General features: G+C 35.2%; 1 protein-coding gene across 8 annotated transcripts; it reads left to right on the plus strand.

Annotated features, from left to right (window-relative positions):
- Positions 1-1,642: 1,642 nt before the first annotated feature.
- On the plus strand, positions 1,643-18,339 carry LOC122309888 (GRIP and coiled-coil domain-containing protein 2). Of its 8 annotated transcripts, XM_043123650.1 has the most exons (14): positions 1,643-1,991; positions 2,490-2,587; positions 3,663-3,748; positions 4,422-4,550; positions 4,758-4,860; positions 6,048-6,248; positions 6,434-6,556; positions 6,780-6,817; positions 6,892-7,021; positions 8,221-12,714; positions 16,430-16,585; positions 16,771-16,872; positions 16,950-17,092; positions 17,717-18,339. In XM_043123650.1, exons 5-14 carry the CDS (start codon positions 4,783-4,785, stop codon positions 17,997-17,999), a joined length of 5,748 nt encoding a protein of 1,915 aa, XP_042979584.1. In that variant the 5' UTR covers positions 1,643-1,991; positions 2,490-2,587; positions 3,663-3,748; positions 4,422-4,550; positions 4,758-4,782; the 3' UTR covers positions 18,000-18,339. The 8 variants fall into 8 exon arrangements, with proteins under 8 accessions (XP_042979584.1, XP_042979585.1, XP_042979587.1 ...); XM_043123648.1 differs by lacking the exon at positions 4,422-4,550 and having other exon boundaries at positions 1,644-1,991; positions 3,652-3,748; XM_043123646.1 differs by lacking the exon at positions 4,422-4,550 and having other exon boundaries at positions 1,644-1,991.
- The last annotated feature ends 421 nt before the right edge of the window (positions 18,340-18,760 follow it).

Consider the following 18,760-nt stretch of genomic DNA (forward strand, 5'->3'; position numbering starts at 1 on the left):
ACATATAATCTTTATTTAGAAATTGTAATACAGGTCTAGGTAATTTTATTTTTAAAATATTTTAAAATTACAAAAATATCTCTTCTAAAATAATATTTTTTTCCTTTAATAAATGATCTACATATATAGTTTCTACTTAAAGACTGCAAATAGAATTTTCCTTCTATTATAGCCCGGACTTTCTCTCTGTCTTTGGCTGCACCCCCGTTGTCCTTTTGCTTGCCATAATCACATTGTGACCTTTGTTAGGACAAGCTTAATAAAGCCAAGAGCCGAATTTGGTTTGCATTATTACAGACAAGCAGCAACTTGCAACCACCCCACACCCACCCCCCAAAAAAAAAAACATATAGAGTTCAACTTTTATATGCATTAATTAAAAAAGAAGTGTTACATTTATATTCGGACTTTACAAAATAATGTGGTTTAATTTGATGTATCAGATTTATTTTATAATAAAAAATTATTTTATAATATGATGTACTTGCTCAAATCATGTTCATTTGTAATTTTTTTTTTAAAGATCTTCTATAGCACATTTTTAATATTACAATATGCTATAAATTATATAAAGCACAATATACACTATAAATTATGTATAATGATATTTAATATTACAATACTAACACAAATATGAATTTTTGGATTCTTCAATGACCTTATATTTATTATTTTTTTGAATTAAATATATTTTTTATTTGCACACGATACTACGACTGAAACTTACAGAAGATTTAGGTCTCGTTTATTTTTTCGAACATAAATGACCTCATTTCATATCATTCTATCCTTATAATTTTTTAAAATCTACACATAAAATATAATAAATAATTTAATTTTTTTAAATTTTAAAATAAAATTGATATTATAATTTTTTTAATTTAAATTTTAATAAAATATTTTATTTTATCTTATTTAAACTGTATAACTATTTTAATTATTGCTAGTATAAATGATCGTTGACTAAAGTGGTAACAATTTTTTTTTGGAGGGAGGAAACTAATAAGAAGTTTCATACGTGTCAATCATTGGCCATCCGTAAAACAAGGGAGAAAAATACAACAGTCTACAATATATTGTCTGTATGGATGGAGAATGAAGGCCACAAAGGAATCAAACCCAAGGGCATTTCAGTAAATTGGAGACTCTTCCAGACCAGACCAGTAAAAATGTAAGGAAATTGCTTATCCAATGTATGGTTTCCGACGGCCACCGATTTACGGAAAGTTGGATTCATAAAAAATCTCATATTATTTTATCCTATTATTAATTTTTTTATTAAATTTTTACATAAAATATAATAAATAATTTAATTTTTTTTCAAAATTTTAAATAATAATAATATTAAAAAATAATATATTATTTAACTTTTAATTCACATGTAAAATTATTTGATCTCATCTTACTAATTAAATAAGTCTTTAGTTTTTTATTTTTATTTTTATTTATTTAATAGTTAAGTTAATATTTTTTAATAAATTTATAATTTTTATTTATCATTTTAAAATTTTTAATAAGTTTAAACAGTATTTGAAAAAAATAAAAAATAAAATAAAAAGACATTTGCCTATTCTGTGACTGTTTCGGTGGAATCCGTCTGTGGGAGTAGCACCACCCAAAATGTGAAGCCACACCGGCAACCTTGGTTTGTGTTAATTTAAGTGAAGTGAAGGCGAATAATGGAGTATCAATCACAGTGTTTGGCGGGTTTTTGAGGTTGATATAACATCTGAACCCCCCACAAAGCTCCATTTCACCTTATTAATGGCGATAACCCCCCTTCTCCCCCACATTTTTGCCACTTATTTACTCCAACTCTCTCTCTCTTTCTCTCTCTCTCTCTCTCACAACTAAAGTAGTAAACTAAGGCATGCCTATAACCTACAACATACTGTTTTCAGTTTCTCAAATCTCAGTGGGAGTCTCAGAACCTTCACTCTAAAGCTTTATCTTCTTTCTTCCACACCAAGCACCTACAGATCCGGAACTAGGTACCCACCGTCACTGCTTTCCCCCATTATTTTAATCCCATTTTGTGTGTTATATATATTTTTTTTGTTTGGTTTGAATTTCGAATGTCAACATTCGCTGGTTTCTCTCTCTGTGTTCATTTCACTGCTCTGGGTGCGGAAAAATCAGCTGAATTATTGCGCATTCTTTTGGCGTTTTCTTCATTGTATGGTTTGGTTTGAATTCGACGTCCAAACGTGTCAAATCTGGTTTTTTTTTTTTCCTTTCTTTTTATTGGAGTAGTTTTTTTCGTTTTTCTGACGTTTCGTTTAAGAAAAACAGTGGGGTTGTAGCTTAAGATACCTTTTTTTCCCACATTTGGCTGGGCATTGGGTTTGGATTCTATTCCGCTCTTTTCCCTGTTTCAGTGTTTTAGCATTGTAGTTTTTCTAGGTCTTTTCCTGTCCTCTCTCTCTCTCTCTCTCTCTCTCTCTCTCTCTGTGTGAGAGTGAAAAGCTAAAATTCTCTGTGTTTTCTAGGACTGGGATCCGTGAATATTTTCTTTCGAGTCGGTATTTGAGATTGAGATTGTCTCTGGGTTTGGCATTTTCGGAAAGTTTATGACTCGTCGAACAAGGTACGAGCCGGGATTAGCTTTTGTTTCCGTTCCTCGTTAAAACTTTCCCCTAATATGTTTACTTTCTGTTTGGTTGCTGAGAAAATTGTGGAACGAAATGACAGATAAAATTTGGATGCTTGAGCTCTACCCAGCTCGACCAAGTAGTTGTAGTAGATCCGGTTAAGCGGACTATCCGCATTGTATGATTCCCAAGGGGTTCCGTTAGGATTTGAAGTTATATCAACGTATTTTTTGTCGGACCAACCGTGTCTTAAATTTTTGATAATGTAATTTGAAGATCTGATTTGTATAAACGTTTGTCTTGTCTGAGTCTCTTCATGATTTCAATTGTCCTTTTTTTGTGCTATCAACATCCTCATTACTTTTCAGTTCTGTCTGGCCCAGGGAGTTGTGGGATCAAATGCCAAAACCCTTTTTCTTAACAAATATTTTTATTTTTTAAAGAAATATGTGCGTAAAATGTCATGTGTATTACCATTTTATATCAACGGTTTATTTAACAAGACTAATTATACACACACACGCACACATGCACACACGCACACACCTATATTGGGCCTGCCAATTAGTGTGTAACTAGCTATCCCTAAATGAAGGAAAAGTGGCATAAGCAACTGTTTGTGCTGAGAAAAGGATTCTAATTTGAATTTTGAATGGGAAATACTGGGAAATTTAATGGCATATGCAATTTGCTTCTTTTTATCACATTTATATTTTAGATGTGTCAGAATTTGAACCCTGGATTCAATAACTACTGGAAAGTGATTCTCGGTTCTGTTATTACTAATTTTGACACTGAAGAATTTAAATTATCAAGTTTCTTCTTTTGTCTAGTTAGTCTAAATTCTGGTTGCTTGGTAGAATCAACCCTTGAGGATGTTTTACCACTTTTAAGGTATATTACAAGTTAACTTACTTATAAGAAAATGTTTGTTAATCTTCAAAGCTCAAGGCTTGAATTAGTGGAGATGACGTTTGATTAAAGGTTCATGTAGTTTATTTATGTTTAATTTAAGAAGGAAAGAGTTTGGTAGGACCGAGCTTTAACTGACAAAATGTAGTGAGCTTTCAGGTTTATAATCTTGAGCCATGTTGGATGCACCATGTCAATGACTGAATCTCTTCTATTTCTTCATCCATAGAAAAAGTTTCCCAACTGTAAGTTTTCATGCTTTTATAAGAAAAACTTGTCTTGCTGAATACATTTGCCCATTTGAGTTTCCATGAGTAAGCATCTAGTTCGGGTTCTGGTATGCATATCCTGCTCTAAAATCTTTGTCAGGTTCCAATATATATGTTTTTTTTAGAAGTAAGAAGAAATTTTATTAGAAACAAATGTATAGGCAAAGCCCATGTACACAGGAAGTATACAAAAGAAAACACCTAAATACATTCTAGGAAATAGAAATTGACATCAGAAAATCATGAATGGAAGTGCTGTTAATCACTAAAGCAGAAAACCAAAACATCAAAGAGTGCACAAAAAAATTCCGAAGTTGCTCCAAAGAATGCTACTTGTCATTACAACACCGGTCATTCCTTTCCATCCACAGTATATGTTTTTCTTTTGTCAGATTTATTTCTATGTGCTACCACAAGGGATTAATTATGGTTGCCTGAAATACTATGCTTTTTGGTTGTTCATTTCTAGTAGACTTCCAAGCATAATGATGCCTTTCATTGATTGCTTTTATATGTTTATGATCTCCCTTTTTATCAAATAATATACTCTCCTGCTAGCTATGGAACTTGTTAGTCATTGCTTCTTGAAAGGGGATTAAAAAAATATATATTTCTAAGAACAAACTGCTACTGATTCTGGTCTTTCTAGGAGACCTTACTGACCTCCAAACTGAAAAAAGAAAACTGACCTCCAAGCTGATTCGAGGAATTTGTACCTCTTCAAAGTTGTGGTCTTCCTGCACAATGGACTAATGTTCCTTTCTATGCATTTATTCTTGTAAGCTCATAATATTAGTTGAGAATGAAAAATTGTTGCTAGAATATTGGTGTTTGTCATCCAGCAGAGAACAATTTTCACCATTCCCCATGTTTTCTGCTTTTTAAGGTCCATCATTATTATATTTATTGTGAAATAGTAAAACTTTTTGTGTTGATTTAGAATAAATGCTAGAGGGGACTGATGTGGAACCCTGATATTATGCAGCCGATCATAGATCAAGTTTCCAGCAATGTCAAGGATTACAAAGTGGAAGCTTGAGAAGACAAAATTAAAAGTTGTCTTCCGGCTACAATTCAATGCCTCACATGTAAGTTTGCTTGCAACATTGTAAAAATTTATGCAACTGCGAGAAATTTCCATAAGTTCAGTTTATCATTATCTGTGTTGATTTCCTTGGAGGTGTAACATATGCTTCTGGTTAAGTTTTTTCATAAGTTAGGGTTTCACTATTTAAATACTTACAAACAGGCACCCACAATTGCTTCATATATTGATACAGAAATTACAGCAACATAAGGTGAACCAGAAAAGGTTATTAAACCATATGAGTTCATGTAAAGTGTGAAATTATTGCAAGATGCTGATCTAGCTAGGGATGGAGCCAAGTATGGCTGAGTAGGGCAATTGCCTTCACTAATTTTGTATGAATTTTAGGTTTGGCTCATAAATTCTACAATTTTTAGAGCGTCTATGTTTTGCACGCACTGAGATTTTTAAAAATGGAAGTTGGTGATTCTAAGAAATTATGAGTTTTTGTCGTAAAGGAAAATTACAAGATTTCAATACGAAGACCTTCATTTTTTGAAATTATGTACTTATTATTTTTCATTAAAAAATATTAGTTATTCTGGTGCAATGCAGGGTTCTGCAACTAGTTTAAAAAATATTTAAGAAGCTAAAAGAACCTACACATTTGAATTTAGTTGCATGAAAAAGTTTACTGAAAACTCTTATCTGTATAGTTATCTTCTGGTGTTTTGTGTTTTATTATTTATGAGTGTACACACACACACACACACACACACACATATATATATTCAATATTACTGTAATTATAAAAAAAAAAAAAAAAAAAAAAAAAAAAAAAAAAAAAAAAAAAAAAAAACTTCCTTTTTGCTGTGATAGTATGTTGTGATAGAACTGTTTCTTTTATACAAAAATTTCAATGCTGCAGTATTTGTCCCAGTATACCATACACATGTTTTTTAAGCGTTAGAGACTATGATGTAGACTGAAGTATTGCAAGCATTATTTATGTTCTTATTTTTCGGTTCTAATAAGCTTTTGTTACTTTTCCAAAATACACAAGTAAAGGAATCTACTCTGCACATACTAAATTCTCAGTCCAAATGACTGTACATTCTCCCATGGATGTATAAATGTTCACCACGTTTTGAAGTGCTTTACAATGCATTCTGAATATGTGAATTTTGTTTATTTTTCTGATATTTTTATATAAGCATTAAATAATTTTTTTTTTTCTCTGTGATCTAGATTCCCCCAAATGGATGGGATAAGCTGTTTATATCTTTCATTCCTGCTGATTCTGGAAAGGCAACGGCAAAGACGACCAAGGCAAATGTGAGAAATGGGACGTGCAAATGGGCAGATCCTATTTATGAAACTACCAGACTTCTTCAAGACATCAAAACAAGGCAGTATGATGAGAAGTTTTATAAACTTGTGGTGGCAATGGTAAATTCCTTCTATCATTACTTCAAATGATATTTTCAGTAATGTAGTTAACATGTGAGCCATATAAGCTTACCTAATCTGTTCCCAGTTATTATCTTTTTCTTCTTAACAGTGGTACTTCCATCTTTTCTTTTTGTTTCCTTTTTTTAATAGCTGATATTGACTTCATATTGGCCTAAATCTAGGGTTCTTCACGTTCCAGTATCCTTGGTGAGGCTAACATCAACCTTGCTGATTATGCTGATGCCTTAAAGCCTTCTGCTGTTGCACTGCCTCTTCATGGATGTGACTCTGGAAGTATCTTACATGTGAGGATTTCTGCATTTCATTCTCTCCCTTACATAATACTTTTTTCAGAAAAGTATTTGTTAATTATGTGCTCTCTAGCTCATATATTAATAACAACTAATATCTTCCTCTGTAGCTTCCAGTAACAGTGTGTTATTCTAGCTTGCTTGCTGTAAAGTATTTCCTATAGAGATTTAATGTTTTTTCTCATAATGTTTTGTTGGTTTTGTCATTCAATGCCAGGTCACTATACAGCTGCTAACATCTAAAACTGGTTTCAGGTTTGCATCTAGAAGTATATTTTTTGTACTTAAAGCTAATTTCAGCGCATTCATTTCTATGTGTTGGCTTTCAGAGAGTTTGAGCAGCAGAGGGAACTAAGAGAGAGGGGTCTGGAGACAACTTCAGACCAAAATAGTCATTATGAATCTGCTGGTAGAAAAGTAACATCTTCTGGAGAGACTGTCAATGATCTAATGGATAAGGTTTGATCATTTTATTGTTGCTTTGTATATATAGTATTTACCTTCTCTTTGTTATAATTAAAGGTCAAGTAATCTGTCATCAGGAAAATGTCCTCCTCAATAACAATGTATTTCTCCTGATTTGTCCAATGCTAGCCTGAGCGTCTGGCTTCAGTGTCATGACTAAAAAGACTTATTCTAAGATTACAATGCTTTTGAGGTTGTTTTAGTTGCATTTCTAGGAAATTCTTGTCTGGCATGAATAAAATTCCTCTTTCAAGGATTCTATGCTTCCGTAGAAAGCTAGCAATTGAGGCTCTGTTATGCTGTTCTATAATCGTCAAACAATTGGCATGAATCCGTACTACACAAGCTTAGTTTCAAATAGCCTGGCAAGAAAATAGTCATTGTTTTGCATTTGAAAAATAAATACAGTGTCACCATTGCCTCTAAACTTCAGCCAACAATTTCAGTCTTGCATTCATGTTATTGGGGCAACTTTGTTGAACCTTTTAGGTGATATGGTTTTACAAGTTCACTAATTTCTTGGACTACAATTCAGTACAAATTTTATTGTATAAGATATTTGTTTATTCACTAAAAAAATATTATTCCTAGAAATACAAAGGAAATATGCAGGTCTTGTTAAACCATTTTGGGGAGGGTGTGGCCTCTGAAAATTCAGAACAGAAAAGCATAAGAAACCATAAAAGCAAGGTGGAGAAGCAAAGAACTACTAGGCGATCCTGTCTGGGAATTGATGCTTGCATGATTTAGGCTCCGTTTGAGTAGTAGAGTATTCTGAGTTCATTATTTTATCATTACTTTTTCACTGCTATTCATATAATATCTAAAATCACCTCACTCATCTGTTATAATTATGCTCTCTCTCATAATTACACCACAAAGTCAGTGATACTGATGAGATTAGCCATCTTAAAGTGATTAGCTCGTTTCATTGTTGGAATTACTAGTGACTCTGTCTTGTCTGGCATACATTTTTTAATGCATATATGAAAAAAGATTTCTCTTTAGTATCATTGCGTCCAAAGTACTAGAGATTTCATTAATGGAATTTTGTGTACTTTGGGACAAGTTGAGTGGCCTAATTATTTGATGGTGAATGATACAATTTAGTGTTCATATTCAAAGCAATTTTCTTGGCTCAAGGATTTTCTTTATGATTGACAAGCATACTTGTCTTCTTTGATTTTCCATAGGTTAATGCAAGAGTTAGATTCAAAAAAGAATCTCAAGAACTTCCTTCGCTTGAGGAAGAGGTTGGACTGAATGAAGAGTATGCAGACTCTGCGGTTGGATTTGATGGCTCATCCAATACTTCAGAAAGTGTATATGCCGAGAAGCATGATGTGTCCAGTACAAATGAAATTGACAGCCTTAAGAGTACAGCCTCGGGCGATTTAGGTGGACTCTCCCTTAGTCAAAGTCCTCAGCCAGAGAAAGGGGACCATTCTGATAATAGATTTTTGGCCCAAGGGACCAATGATTGGGTTCAGGGCTGGAGTTCGGACTATTCTGCAGACAATGATTTAGCAATTGTTTATGAAGAGAATAGTAGACTTAGAGGAAGCTTGGAAATGGCTGAATCTTCTATTCTCGAACTTAAGCTGGAGGTAAGTGCATTACAAAGCCATGCTGATGAAATAGGTGTAGAAGCACAAAAAATTGCCCATCAGCTTGCTGCAGAAATTGCTTCAGGAGAAGAACTGGCAAAGGAAGTATCTGTGATGAAATCAGAGTGTTCAAAGTTCAAAGACGATCTTGAGCAGTGTAAAAGTTCTAAATTAGGCCCTCAACGTTCGGAATCTATTGTGACAGACCAGGAACACGTATTTCAAGAGTTACATATAAGATGGTTAAAGGGGCTTTTACTAGTGGAGGATAAGATAAGAGAGCTTCAAAACAAGGCATTCTTTGGATCACATGAAGGAGACTTAAGGTTTCTGCACTCGGACTTGGAGGCACTGCTTGGTGTTCTGCAGGACGTCAAACAAGGAACTGGACAGGCAATATCAGGGCCCAACTTGAAAAGTGTAAAGGATACCAGAGAAATGAAGTTACATAGAAGTGAGCTAGTTGTGCCAGGAACTGGGTTTGATGCAGACCTGTATCAATCTGAAGGTATCCTTCATTGTCTTAAGATTCCTAGCCTGGTGTCTCATGAATCTGATTCTGTTGATTCTATGAATGCATTGAAAGGGAAACTCTTTGAACTTCTAAGGGAGTTGGATGAGTCCAAAGCTGAACGGGAAAGCCTTGCCAGAAAAACGGACCAGATGGAGTGCTACTACGAAGCTCTTGTTCAGGAACTTGAGGAAACTCAGAGGCAGATGATGGGAGAGTTGCAAAATCTCAGAAACGAGCATTCTACTTGTATATACACAATTTCATCCACTAAGGTAGAGATGGAGACTATGCACCGAGAAATGAATGAACAGCTAACAAGACTTGCTAAAGACAAGTGTGATTTGGAATCTCTTTGCAAAGAGCTTGAAAGAAGGGCTGCTTCTGCTGAAGCTGCACTCAAGAGGGCACGCCTGAATTACTCGATTGCTGTGAACCAGCTACAGAAGGACCTCGAACTGCTTTCTTTCCAGGTTCTGTCTATGTTTGAGACTAATGAGAACCTTATCAAGCAAGCTTTTGCAGATTCTCCTGGACCAGTCTTTCAAGGATTCCCCGAAATGGTGAAGAAACAGAAATTGGATTCAGAGGAATTTGGCACTTCCAAATTGTTGCACTGTCAGCATAACTATGCTGGGGTGAATAAAGAGAACTTGTGTGGAGATATTCCTTTAGAGGATTTGAAAAGATCACTATGCTTGCAGGAAGGGCTTTGCCAGAAGATTGAAGAAGAAGTTTACGAAACGCATTTAGTGAACATGTACTTGGATATTTTTTCCAAAACTCTACAGGAGAGTTTGCGTGAAGCAGGTTGTGAATTTATACTCGTGAAAGAGAAACTGGAAGAATGTACAAGGCAGCTGGAGCTTTCAACCAAGTCCAAGGAGTTACTGATGCTTAGGCTGCAGGAAGCTCTGGACGATGTTCATTCTCTTAATGATTACAAAGCCACTTGCATTGCGAAATGCAATGAGTTGGCTCAGCACAGCCAAATTTTAGAATCAAATTTACAAATTGTTACCCATGAAAATAGTCTTCTCAATCAAAAGATTACTGAATGGGAAGCATTGATAACAGAGTACAAAAGTTATGAGAGTACATATGAGGCCTGCACCACAGAAAAGTTAGAGTTGGAAAACTCATTGAACCAAAAGACCTTAGAAAATCACAAGCTTCGAAATGATGTTTCCTCTTTTCAGGAAGAGTTAAAAGCAGTTAGAACTGAATTTGATGAGCTGATTTCCGAGAAGAAGAATCTAGAGGATGCTATCAAGTTTCTGCAAGATAAGTTGTTAAACCGGTTGGCATCTTGTGACAAAAAGTGTGATAGACTGTCTCTCCAGAGTGAATCTTTCTGTCAGGATTTGGAGTCAAAGAACTTAGCAGGTGTTGTGCTGCAATTAGAAGAGCTTCATCATAATGCATTTGAAAAGATTCTCCAACTCATGGAAGAGAAGGAAGGTCTGGTGGATGAAAGAGATTTGGCTCAAGTGTCCCTAAAAACAGCAGAATCAGATAATTTGATCACAAAACAGAAGTTTGAACATTACATACGGGCTATAATGGATAAACACGATGTTTCAAGTGCCCTGCTACAAAAGCTTCAATTAGAAGTTGATATTATTGCTAACAGAGTCAAGATTAGCTCTGAAGCTGAAGAAAGATACTCACAGCAGCACAGAGAACTCTTATCTGATCTAGACCGGTTCGAAGTTGAGCTGCAACAACTTACTTCTCAAAACAAGGATCTTGTCGAAGAAATTTTGAAGTTAGAGAGTGTAACTGACAATCTTGAAAAGTGTAAGGTGACCATAGCAACATTTACTGAAGAAAAAGACACTTTAGTGGCTTCTTTAGAGGATAAAACAGAGGAATCTGCCAAGCTCGCATTGGAGCTTAATAACTTGAAAGAAGGTTTTCAATCCCTGCATGATGAGTTGGAGATTGAGAGAAGCTCCAGATGTGAATTAGAGAGTACAGTTTTGAAGCTTAATTTGCAACTGGATGAGAAGCAGCGGCAGTTACTTCATTATGATCAGCAGAAAGATGAGCTGTTCCATCTCAATCAAATGCTATCAGATCTAGAATTAGAAAAAACGAGAGTCTGCCATCTTTTGTTGACCACTGAGGAATGTCTTGAAAGTGTTAGGGAAGAATGTTCCTCTTTGGAAACTTACCTGTTTGAAATGCATGAGTTTTCAATTGATACAAATGTTAGACTCATTTTCACAAGAACTCAGTATGATGCCTGGATGGGCGATATCATTCAGAAACTTAAATCTGCAGAGCAGCAACTTGCTGAGCTTCACCAGAAGCATCTTAATGAAGAAACAGTACGTGATTGTCGTTTAGGTAGTGAAGCCTGCTACATTGAAGAGCATGCAATATGGTCAACAAGTCTGGACTCCTTGAGGTTGGATTTAGAAGCCTCTAACGCTGAAAACAGAATTCTTCTTCATAGAAATGGTGCTATAACTTCTGAACTTGAGAAGTACAAGAAGGTGGCTGAAAATATGGAGGCTACTTTCTATATGGAGAAAATTCAGCATGCTCTTGATCTTGAAAGGCTACAGCATGAGTTAATGAATTCTGAAGAAGTGGTTGATAACCTGATGTTCTCCAAGGAGGAACTTGACGTCAAATATTCAATACTCAAAACCAAGTTAGATGAACAGAATGCTTATATAACCTTGCTGGAAGAAAATAAAGATGAACTGATAGCGCTGAGGAAGCAATGTGGTGAGGTTAACCAGAGGCTTGCTGAGCAGGTTCTAAAGACAGAAGAGTTTAAAAACTTGTCCATCCATTTGAAGGAGCTTAAAGACAAGGCTGATGCTGATTGTCTCCAGGCTCGTGAGAAAAGGGAACCTGAAGGACCACCCTTTGTCATGCAAGAGTCCTTGAGAATTGCATTTATCAAAGAACAGTATGAGACCAAGCTGCAAGAACTGAAACACCAGATTTCCATCTCCAAAAAGCATAGCGATGACATGCTGTGGAAATTACAAGATGCAATTGATGAAGTTGAAAATAGGAAGAAAGCTGAGTCTTCTCACTTAAAAAGAAATGAAGAGCTGAGTTTAAGGATCTTGGAATTGGAAGCCGATTTGCATTCAGCCCTTACTGAAAAGCGTGAACTAATGAAGGCTTGTGACCTGATGAAGGCTGAAAAAGAGTGCTCATTAATAAGCCTTGAATGCTGCAAGGAAGAAAAACAAGAGCTTGAAGCCTCTTTACAAAAATGTAATGATGAAAAATCTAAATATGCTGCAGAGATTAGATTGATGAGAGATGTACTAGAAAGTTCCACATCCCAGATAAATATTCAGAAGGATGGCTATGATAGATTACTCAAAGAGAATTGCACACATGCTGAGCCAATTGGTGGAAAGCTTCATCAGAAAAACCCAATTCCGGGGATTCCAAGTAGTGTAAGAGTAAGTATGGAGGCCACTCCTGGGAATAGTACGACGGAGGAACTGTTTCGTTCAATAAGTTACGATGAACCTGCTATTCCTGCAGATGAAACTGGCCAAGCAAGTGCCCTCATGAATGTACAACACATGCAGGTACTTCATTCTTTGCTTTTCATTTTTTGTTGGGATCATCCTTTAACATGTTAATTAATATAGTTCGTTGTTACCTGTACAAATCTTGCAATTAACTATTTAAACAGTACAATTTTACTTTATATTTGAAAATTGATTAGATGACCCTACGAGAACATATTCATGAAGTGCTTATCAACGACGCCTGTAAGTTAACCCACAATATGTTGGTGTAGAAAGAAATATTTAGGAAGTCTATCTAATGTTTCTCGACAAGCTTCCATTCTGCCTACAATTTACTGCTTGTTAACTTGCTAGGTTCTGTTTGCCCAGGAGACCCTTTTTCCTTTTGGAAAAACGAAAAAGGCAATATGATTTGTTGTATAAACATGTAGCAAATATTCTTTTGCCTTTTCTTTTCAATGAGGGGTGAGCACGGTCCAATCCGGTCCGGGTGATGGACTGAAATTTTTGGTCTATCATTTCCTCGGACTGGACATCCCTATTGACCGGACCGGTAGCTCTAGTTCGGTCTGGTCAGTCCAACTTTTTAAAAAAAATCGATTAATAAAAAAAAAATTATTTAAAATACTAAATTAAAATTAAGTGACTTATTATATGAGAATTACATAATAAATTATACAATTATTAATATATACTAGTACTATATATTACGGTTATACATTAGAGAATATAATAATACATTGATCTAAATATATATAGTTATAGACTTAGTACCAATACTATAACTAAAAACTATACTAGTAGAGTATTACTAATATACTATATGTTAGTGATAAATTGGTAATGCTATATTAAATAATACTCTTATGTAGTTATAGTGATTTAATACCAACATATTGAATTAACTATACTAATAATATTATAAATTTATACATATACTATAATTTATACTATAACTCTTATAATATGATAATATATTAATATATACTAGTACTTTATATTATAGTTATACATTAAAGAATATAATAGTTATGTAATATTGTGATATATATAATTAATTTATACAATTATTTATATAAATAATATATATAAAAATTATATATATTTTTTACTTTTCATTTGGTTCGGTCAGTTTCTCCGGTCCGGACTGGCCGAATCTCACACCTACAGTTTTCATAGCATATTTCCCTTCTCATCTTTTTCACTTCACATTTACCTTTTGCCTTCAGTAGAGACCCTTTTGGAGCTTTTTTCAATTGTAAACAAGGATTTTATTGATGATGATGATAGACATTGTCTAATTGCATGAAACTTATACAATAGCAACTCGTAGGCATGATTATCAAGTGATACAAGTAAGTCATGGATATTCAGGCCATTAAAATCTATTGCGATCGACCAATGGATTTAAATGTGAAACAACTAAGCTCATTAATTAGCCGCTTGTGATATTCGAAACTTTTTCATTCCTTTCTCTCCAAAGACACCACCATATACAAATGGGGGTCATCTTCCATATTGTTGTGATTTGTTAGGAAATCATTATACTTCACGGCATCACCAAAGCTAATCCTACTCTAGAAAAGAAATCAATTCGTAGGGTCATTGACAGCCTCGCAGTGAAGTAGGAAATGGCAGTGGTCTCCCCACTCTTTTTGTGCACACAACATCAATCCATCACAATGCTCAAGCATTTCCTTAAATTGTCTAACGTGAGGATCTTCCCCAAGGAAACTGTCGATATGGCAAAAGCTGCTTTTTGGGGTGCCTTAGTCTTTCAAATACTCTTTCATGGGAATGGGTTTGCATTGTGCATAATAAGGGACTTGTAAAAATGAATGGATGGTGAACTTTCCTCTCTTCAAAGGGCGCCAGAAGATCTTATATGCATCTTCCACCCTCTCTCTAATAGCGTACGAAAGATTGTAAAACTCGGTGAATACTTCAACTTCACAATCTTTTGTGGCTCTGGAGAAACTGGTATTCTATTGAGCATAACCAATGGATAGTTCTAAAAGATCTGCAACTGAGGCAACCTGCATCCATGCAATTCCATAGATTTCTATTAGGCTTTCTTGATGGCCTTGTTGCCACACCATAGGTCATACTAGAATTTGATTCTGGACCCATCATCCACCTCAGAGCGAGTATATCTAGAGAAAATTCCCCATTCTTTTCTTATATGCATCCAAATCCCCACCCCATGTGCCCGTTTTGGAGCTTAAGAGGAGCTTGTAACTTGTAAGGGCTTTTATATTGGCATAAATGTGATTTGAATGTTCATGTGAATTTGATCAAAGTTAAAAGAAAAGGGATAAATAAATAAAATAAAAGAGGTGCTATTTGTATTTTCATTGTTATTATTTGGACCCATTGTCTTTTAATTAGGTTTGAAATGACTGGAATGCATCAGTCTATATCACATGAGTACCGACCTGAGTGCTGGAATCTAAATTTAACACATGGGGCACTGCTCTCTTACATGGCCATACTACAATTATAATGTAGTTCCTTTTTTTTTTTTTTTTTTTGTTGGGGTTCCCCGAAGGAATGCTTGTATATGCATAAGTAGAGGCTTATGGGCTGCGTCATGTTTTTCTCATCACTAATTGTCCAAAAACTATATGCAAGCAAAACTGTCCATTATCTCTAGCATTTAAGAGTTTATTTAATTTGTTAGGCCTGTAAATTAGGTTTTTTCTTCGCAAGTTTATGTGATTGTCTTAACAGTACTATCGTACTAGGTCATTTGGGGTTTGAATAATTGAAATGGTCTTGATAGTTTTGTCAAATACGGTGATGTCTTCATGTTACACTACAAATAATGCAACAAACTAGCAAAGGTATGAAAAGAATAACTCACTGGTTCAACTCTTGCGTGAATGCCTAACTTCAAAAGTCAAGAGCCTTGCCTTAGACAGTCAATTGAAAGAGGGTAGCCAGGATAAAACATATTTCCTTGTATAGTTTGTTTATCATCTTAAAGCAAGCAATGAAACCAAGGACAATCATTTTGTGCGTTATGTATCGCCTCTTTCATTCCCATGCTTCTTTTTCTTCTAGATTAGCTGCAAGTCTTTGATAATCTTGAATCCTACAGACACTTTTTTACTTCTACTTCCTCAGTCTTGTAGATTCCGTTGTGGATTATGACCTTGTACAGAGGAAAGGAGGGGGGGTGGGGGTGGGGTTGGGGAATGCTACATTCCTCTAACATTGTATTTGCCAGGAGCAACCTCTGCCTTTTTCCAAGCCAGAGATTTTATAGCTAGTGATTTTGCACCTAACTCATGGGCTTGTGTTGTCTGAGATGCTTAAATTAGGCAACTCTTGAGACATCTTTGCAATAACATTTGGCCATTTTGGGAAAATTTCTGTATGACTAAATGCTTTTGTTACTTTGTAGCTGTAGGGAATTGATTAAATGAAACTCATCAGTTACTTTGCTGAGAAAAATGACACTAAACTGATGTATTCATATCATCTCTCATGGTTTCTATTTTTATCTGTCTTCTGTTGCTCAAAGTCTTCAGTTTCTGAGTGATGTAATAGCACTTGCTTGCCTGTTCTTGTCAATGAATTAGTTAGCAGTTTTGTTCATTTATTATACCGAATTAACTGATGTTACCTTTAAATCATATTTACACTACTGTTATAAAAAAAAGAATGCGTAAAAGAAGATATCATTTACTTTGATTTTTCATCTATGGTGTGTATTCTCTTGTAAGATAAACTTGATCTCCATTAAGTTTTGTGAATAATCATTTGTCAGGATATTCTTGAATCTGGAGGTGAAGAAGGTATTTCAAGTATTGTTCTTGTAAATCGGGAAGACTTACTTCACACTGACATAAAGCATTTAGCTCTTGCCAATGATCACACTAAGGCTCAGAGTCTAAAGTCTAGCCTGGACCATTTAAATAAGGAGGTATACATATTGTATTTTGTGATGGAAAATGATAAGATGCCTGTATGTCATTTTTAGTATGGTCTTGGAAGGCATGGTTAAATGAAATATAGCATTTATTTCCTCATTAAAGACTAGAAGTTCGTTGCATTATATTTGTTAATGAGTATTTCCTAATATAGAATCTAACTGTTTTCTGCTTGCAGTTGGAAAGGATGAAACATGAGAATTCGCTCACTCCCTTAGATAATAGTGATGTTTACTCAAATTTTCCAGGTTTACAAAGAGAACTAATGCTGTTACATAAGGTAGATGAATTAGCGACTTCACCACCTTGCAGTATTTAGCGCTATATTCTAGATACTCATTTCTTCTTCTTTATCAGGCAAATGAAGAATTGGGGAGCATGCATCCTTCGTTCAATGAATTTTCTTTTAGTGGTAATGCATTGGAAAGGGTACTTGCCTTGGAAATTGAACTTGCTGAAGCACTGCAGGCAAAGAAGAAATCTAGCATCCATTTTCAGAGGTACATAATTTATGACTGTCATAAACCTGGCTAGTTGACTACTGGTTGGCATTGTTGGGGTCACAAATATGTTTGGATGAGCAACTTCTTCTTTTGCACGTTCAAGGTCTTGTACTTTAAAGAGATATATTCTGTATATAAAAAGCCCAACTCTGCCTTGTAAGGAATTTAATTTGGCCCCAAATGCAAAGTACAAACAAGAGCACAAAACCAGTATTATAGGTATCCTGTAAAGCTTTGGCCCCAAGGTTGTCTTCAAAAAGTTTGCCAGTCCGCTCAATTTCATATAAGGCACATTAAATGCACTCATTCAGCTCCTTAATTCTTTCCCTTATAATTTTTTAGAAGACTGTCATGTACATTTTTACGAGTAGTGCATTGAATCGTTGTTTAGAATAGTTAAAGTTGGTTATTTTGATATAATCATGTATTTGTGAGCATTTATACTTGGTGTTCCTATAGCTTTAACGAAAGCCTAAGATAACCGAAGTAACATACTAAACCAGAAGTTTCAGAATACAAATGTATCTTAGAATTTTAGGGGATGGAGGTAGTTCACCCTATAACTAGCTAGACAAAGGATTCATCATATTAATTAACATGATACTCTTTCCTGTGATCCAGTTCTTTCTTGAGACAGCATGGTGATGAGGAAGCAGTATTCCAAAGCTTTCGAGATATCAATGAGCTTATAAAAGACATGTTGGAACTGAAGGGAAGGTATTCAAGTGTGGAGACCGAACTGAAGGACATGCATGATCGATACTCTCAACTAAGCCTTCAATTTGCCGAGGTTGAAGGAGAGAGACAGAAACTGATGATGACTCTTAAAAATGTTCGGGCATCCAAGAAGGCCCTACTCTTGAATCGATCCTCATCAACTTCCCTTGGAGAAAATCCCTCCTAGCCTCACAAGTGTCTGCCCAGAAGCCATCCTATACTGAGCTTAGTTAATACAGGTGCACATGGACACCGCACATTCAAGGACTGGGAAGCTGCGGCAATGGCCAACTAGTTTGAAGCTTAGTACAGTATGTCCAAAGCCAAGTAGCAGGTACTCGTGTAAATTAAAATTTTACTGTGCTTGCTGGCCATGTCATCGGTTATTCGTATAAATTATAGATCCCTGTAACGTCTTGGCTTTTTATTTTTATTTTGCTCCGCCTCATCGGTGCAATTCGTTCAGCTGTATAGTAAATCAAATTTTTTTGACTGACATAATAATTCTATTTAGATCTTCAGAAGAATTACAAGAACATGCCCCCCCTCCCCTTCCCATTATCTTGTTGCTGGAAATTGACCAGAGCATTTAGATTATGTTGCACATGACCATAGTTTTTTTTTCCATTTTAACTCAATGTTGGACATTGCGTTCGGATCTACATTACACATTGACTTGGTCGGATTTATTGGTAGCAATGAGGATAGGTTGCTTATTGGGTGGAGTATCTTATAGTTGAAGAGCTGTAAAAACGACTCCACACGGCTTGCAGTTTGATCTAAACGACGTTCGAATCAACTTCCAAAAACATCAGGATTGTATGTTAGCCCTCTCGTGAGTGGTTGGCCCAAAAGACACAGGAGTAGTAGTTTTGTTTGTGACCCAACCGACCAAATTCGATTCTTGGTTATAGAACAAGATGTTTACTCCTACCATCAAGCCACTCT

This window comes from Carya illinoinensis, chromosome 5, assembly GCF_018687715.1.
Source record: "Carya illinoinensis cultivar Pawnee chromosome 5, C.illinoinensisPawnee_v1, whole genome shotgun sequence".
NCBI classification, from domain to species: Eukaryota; Viridiplantae; Streptophyta; class Magnoliopsida; order Fagales; family Juglandaceae; genus Carya; species Carya illinoinensis.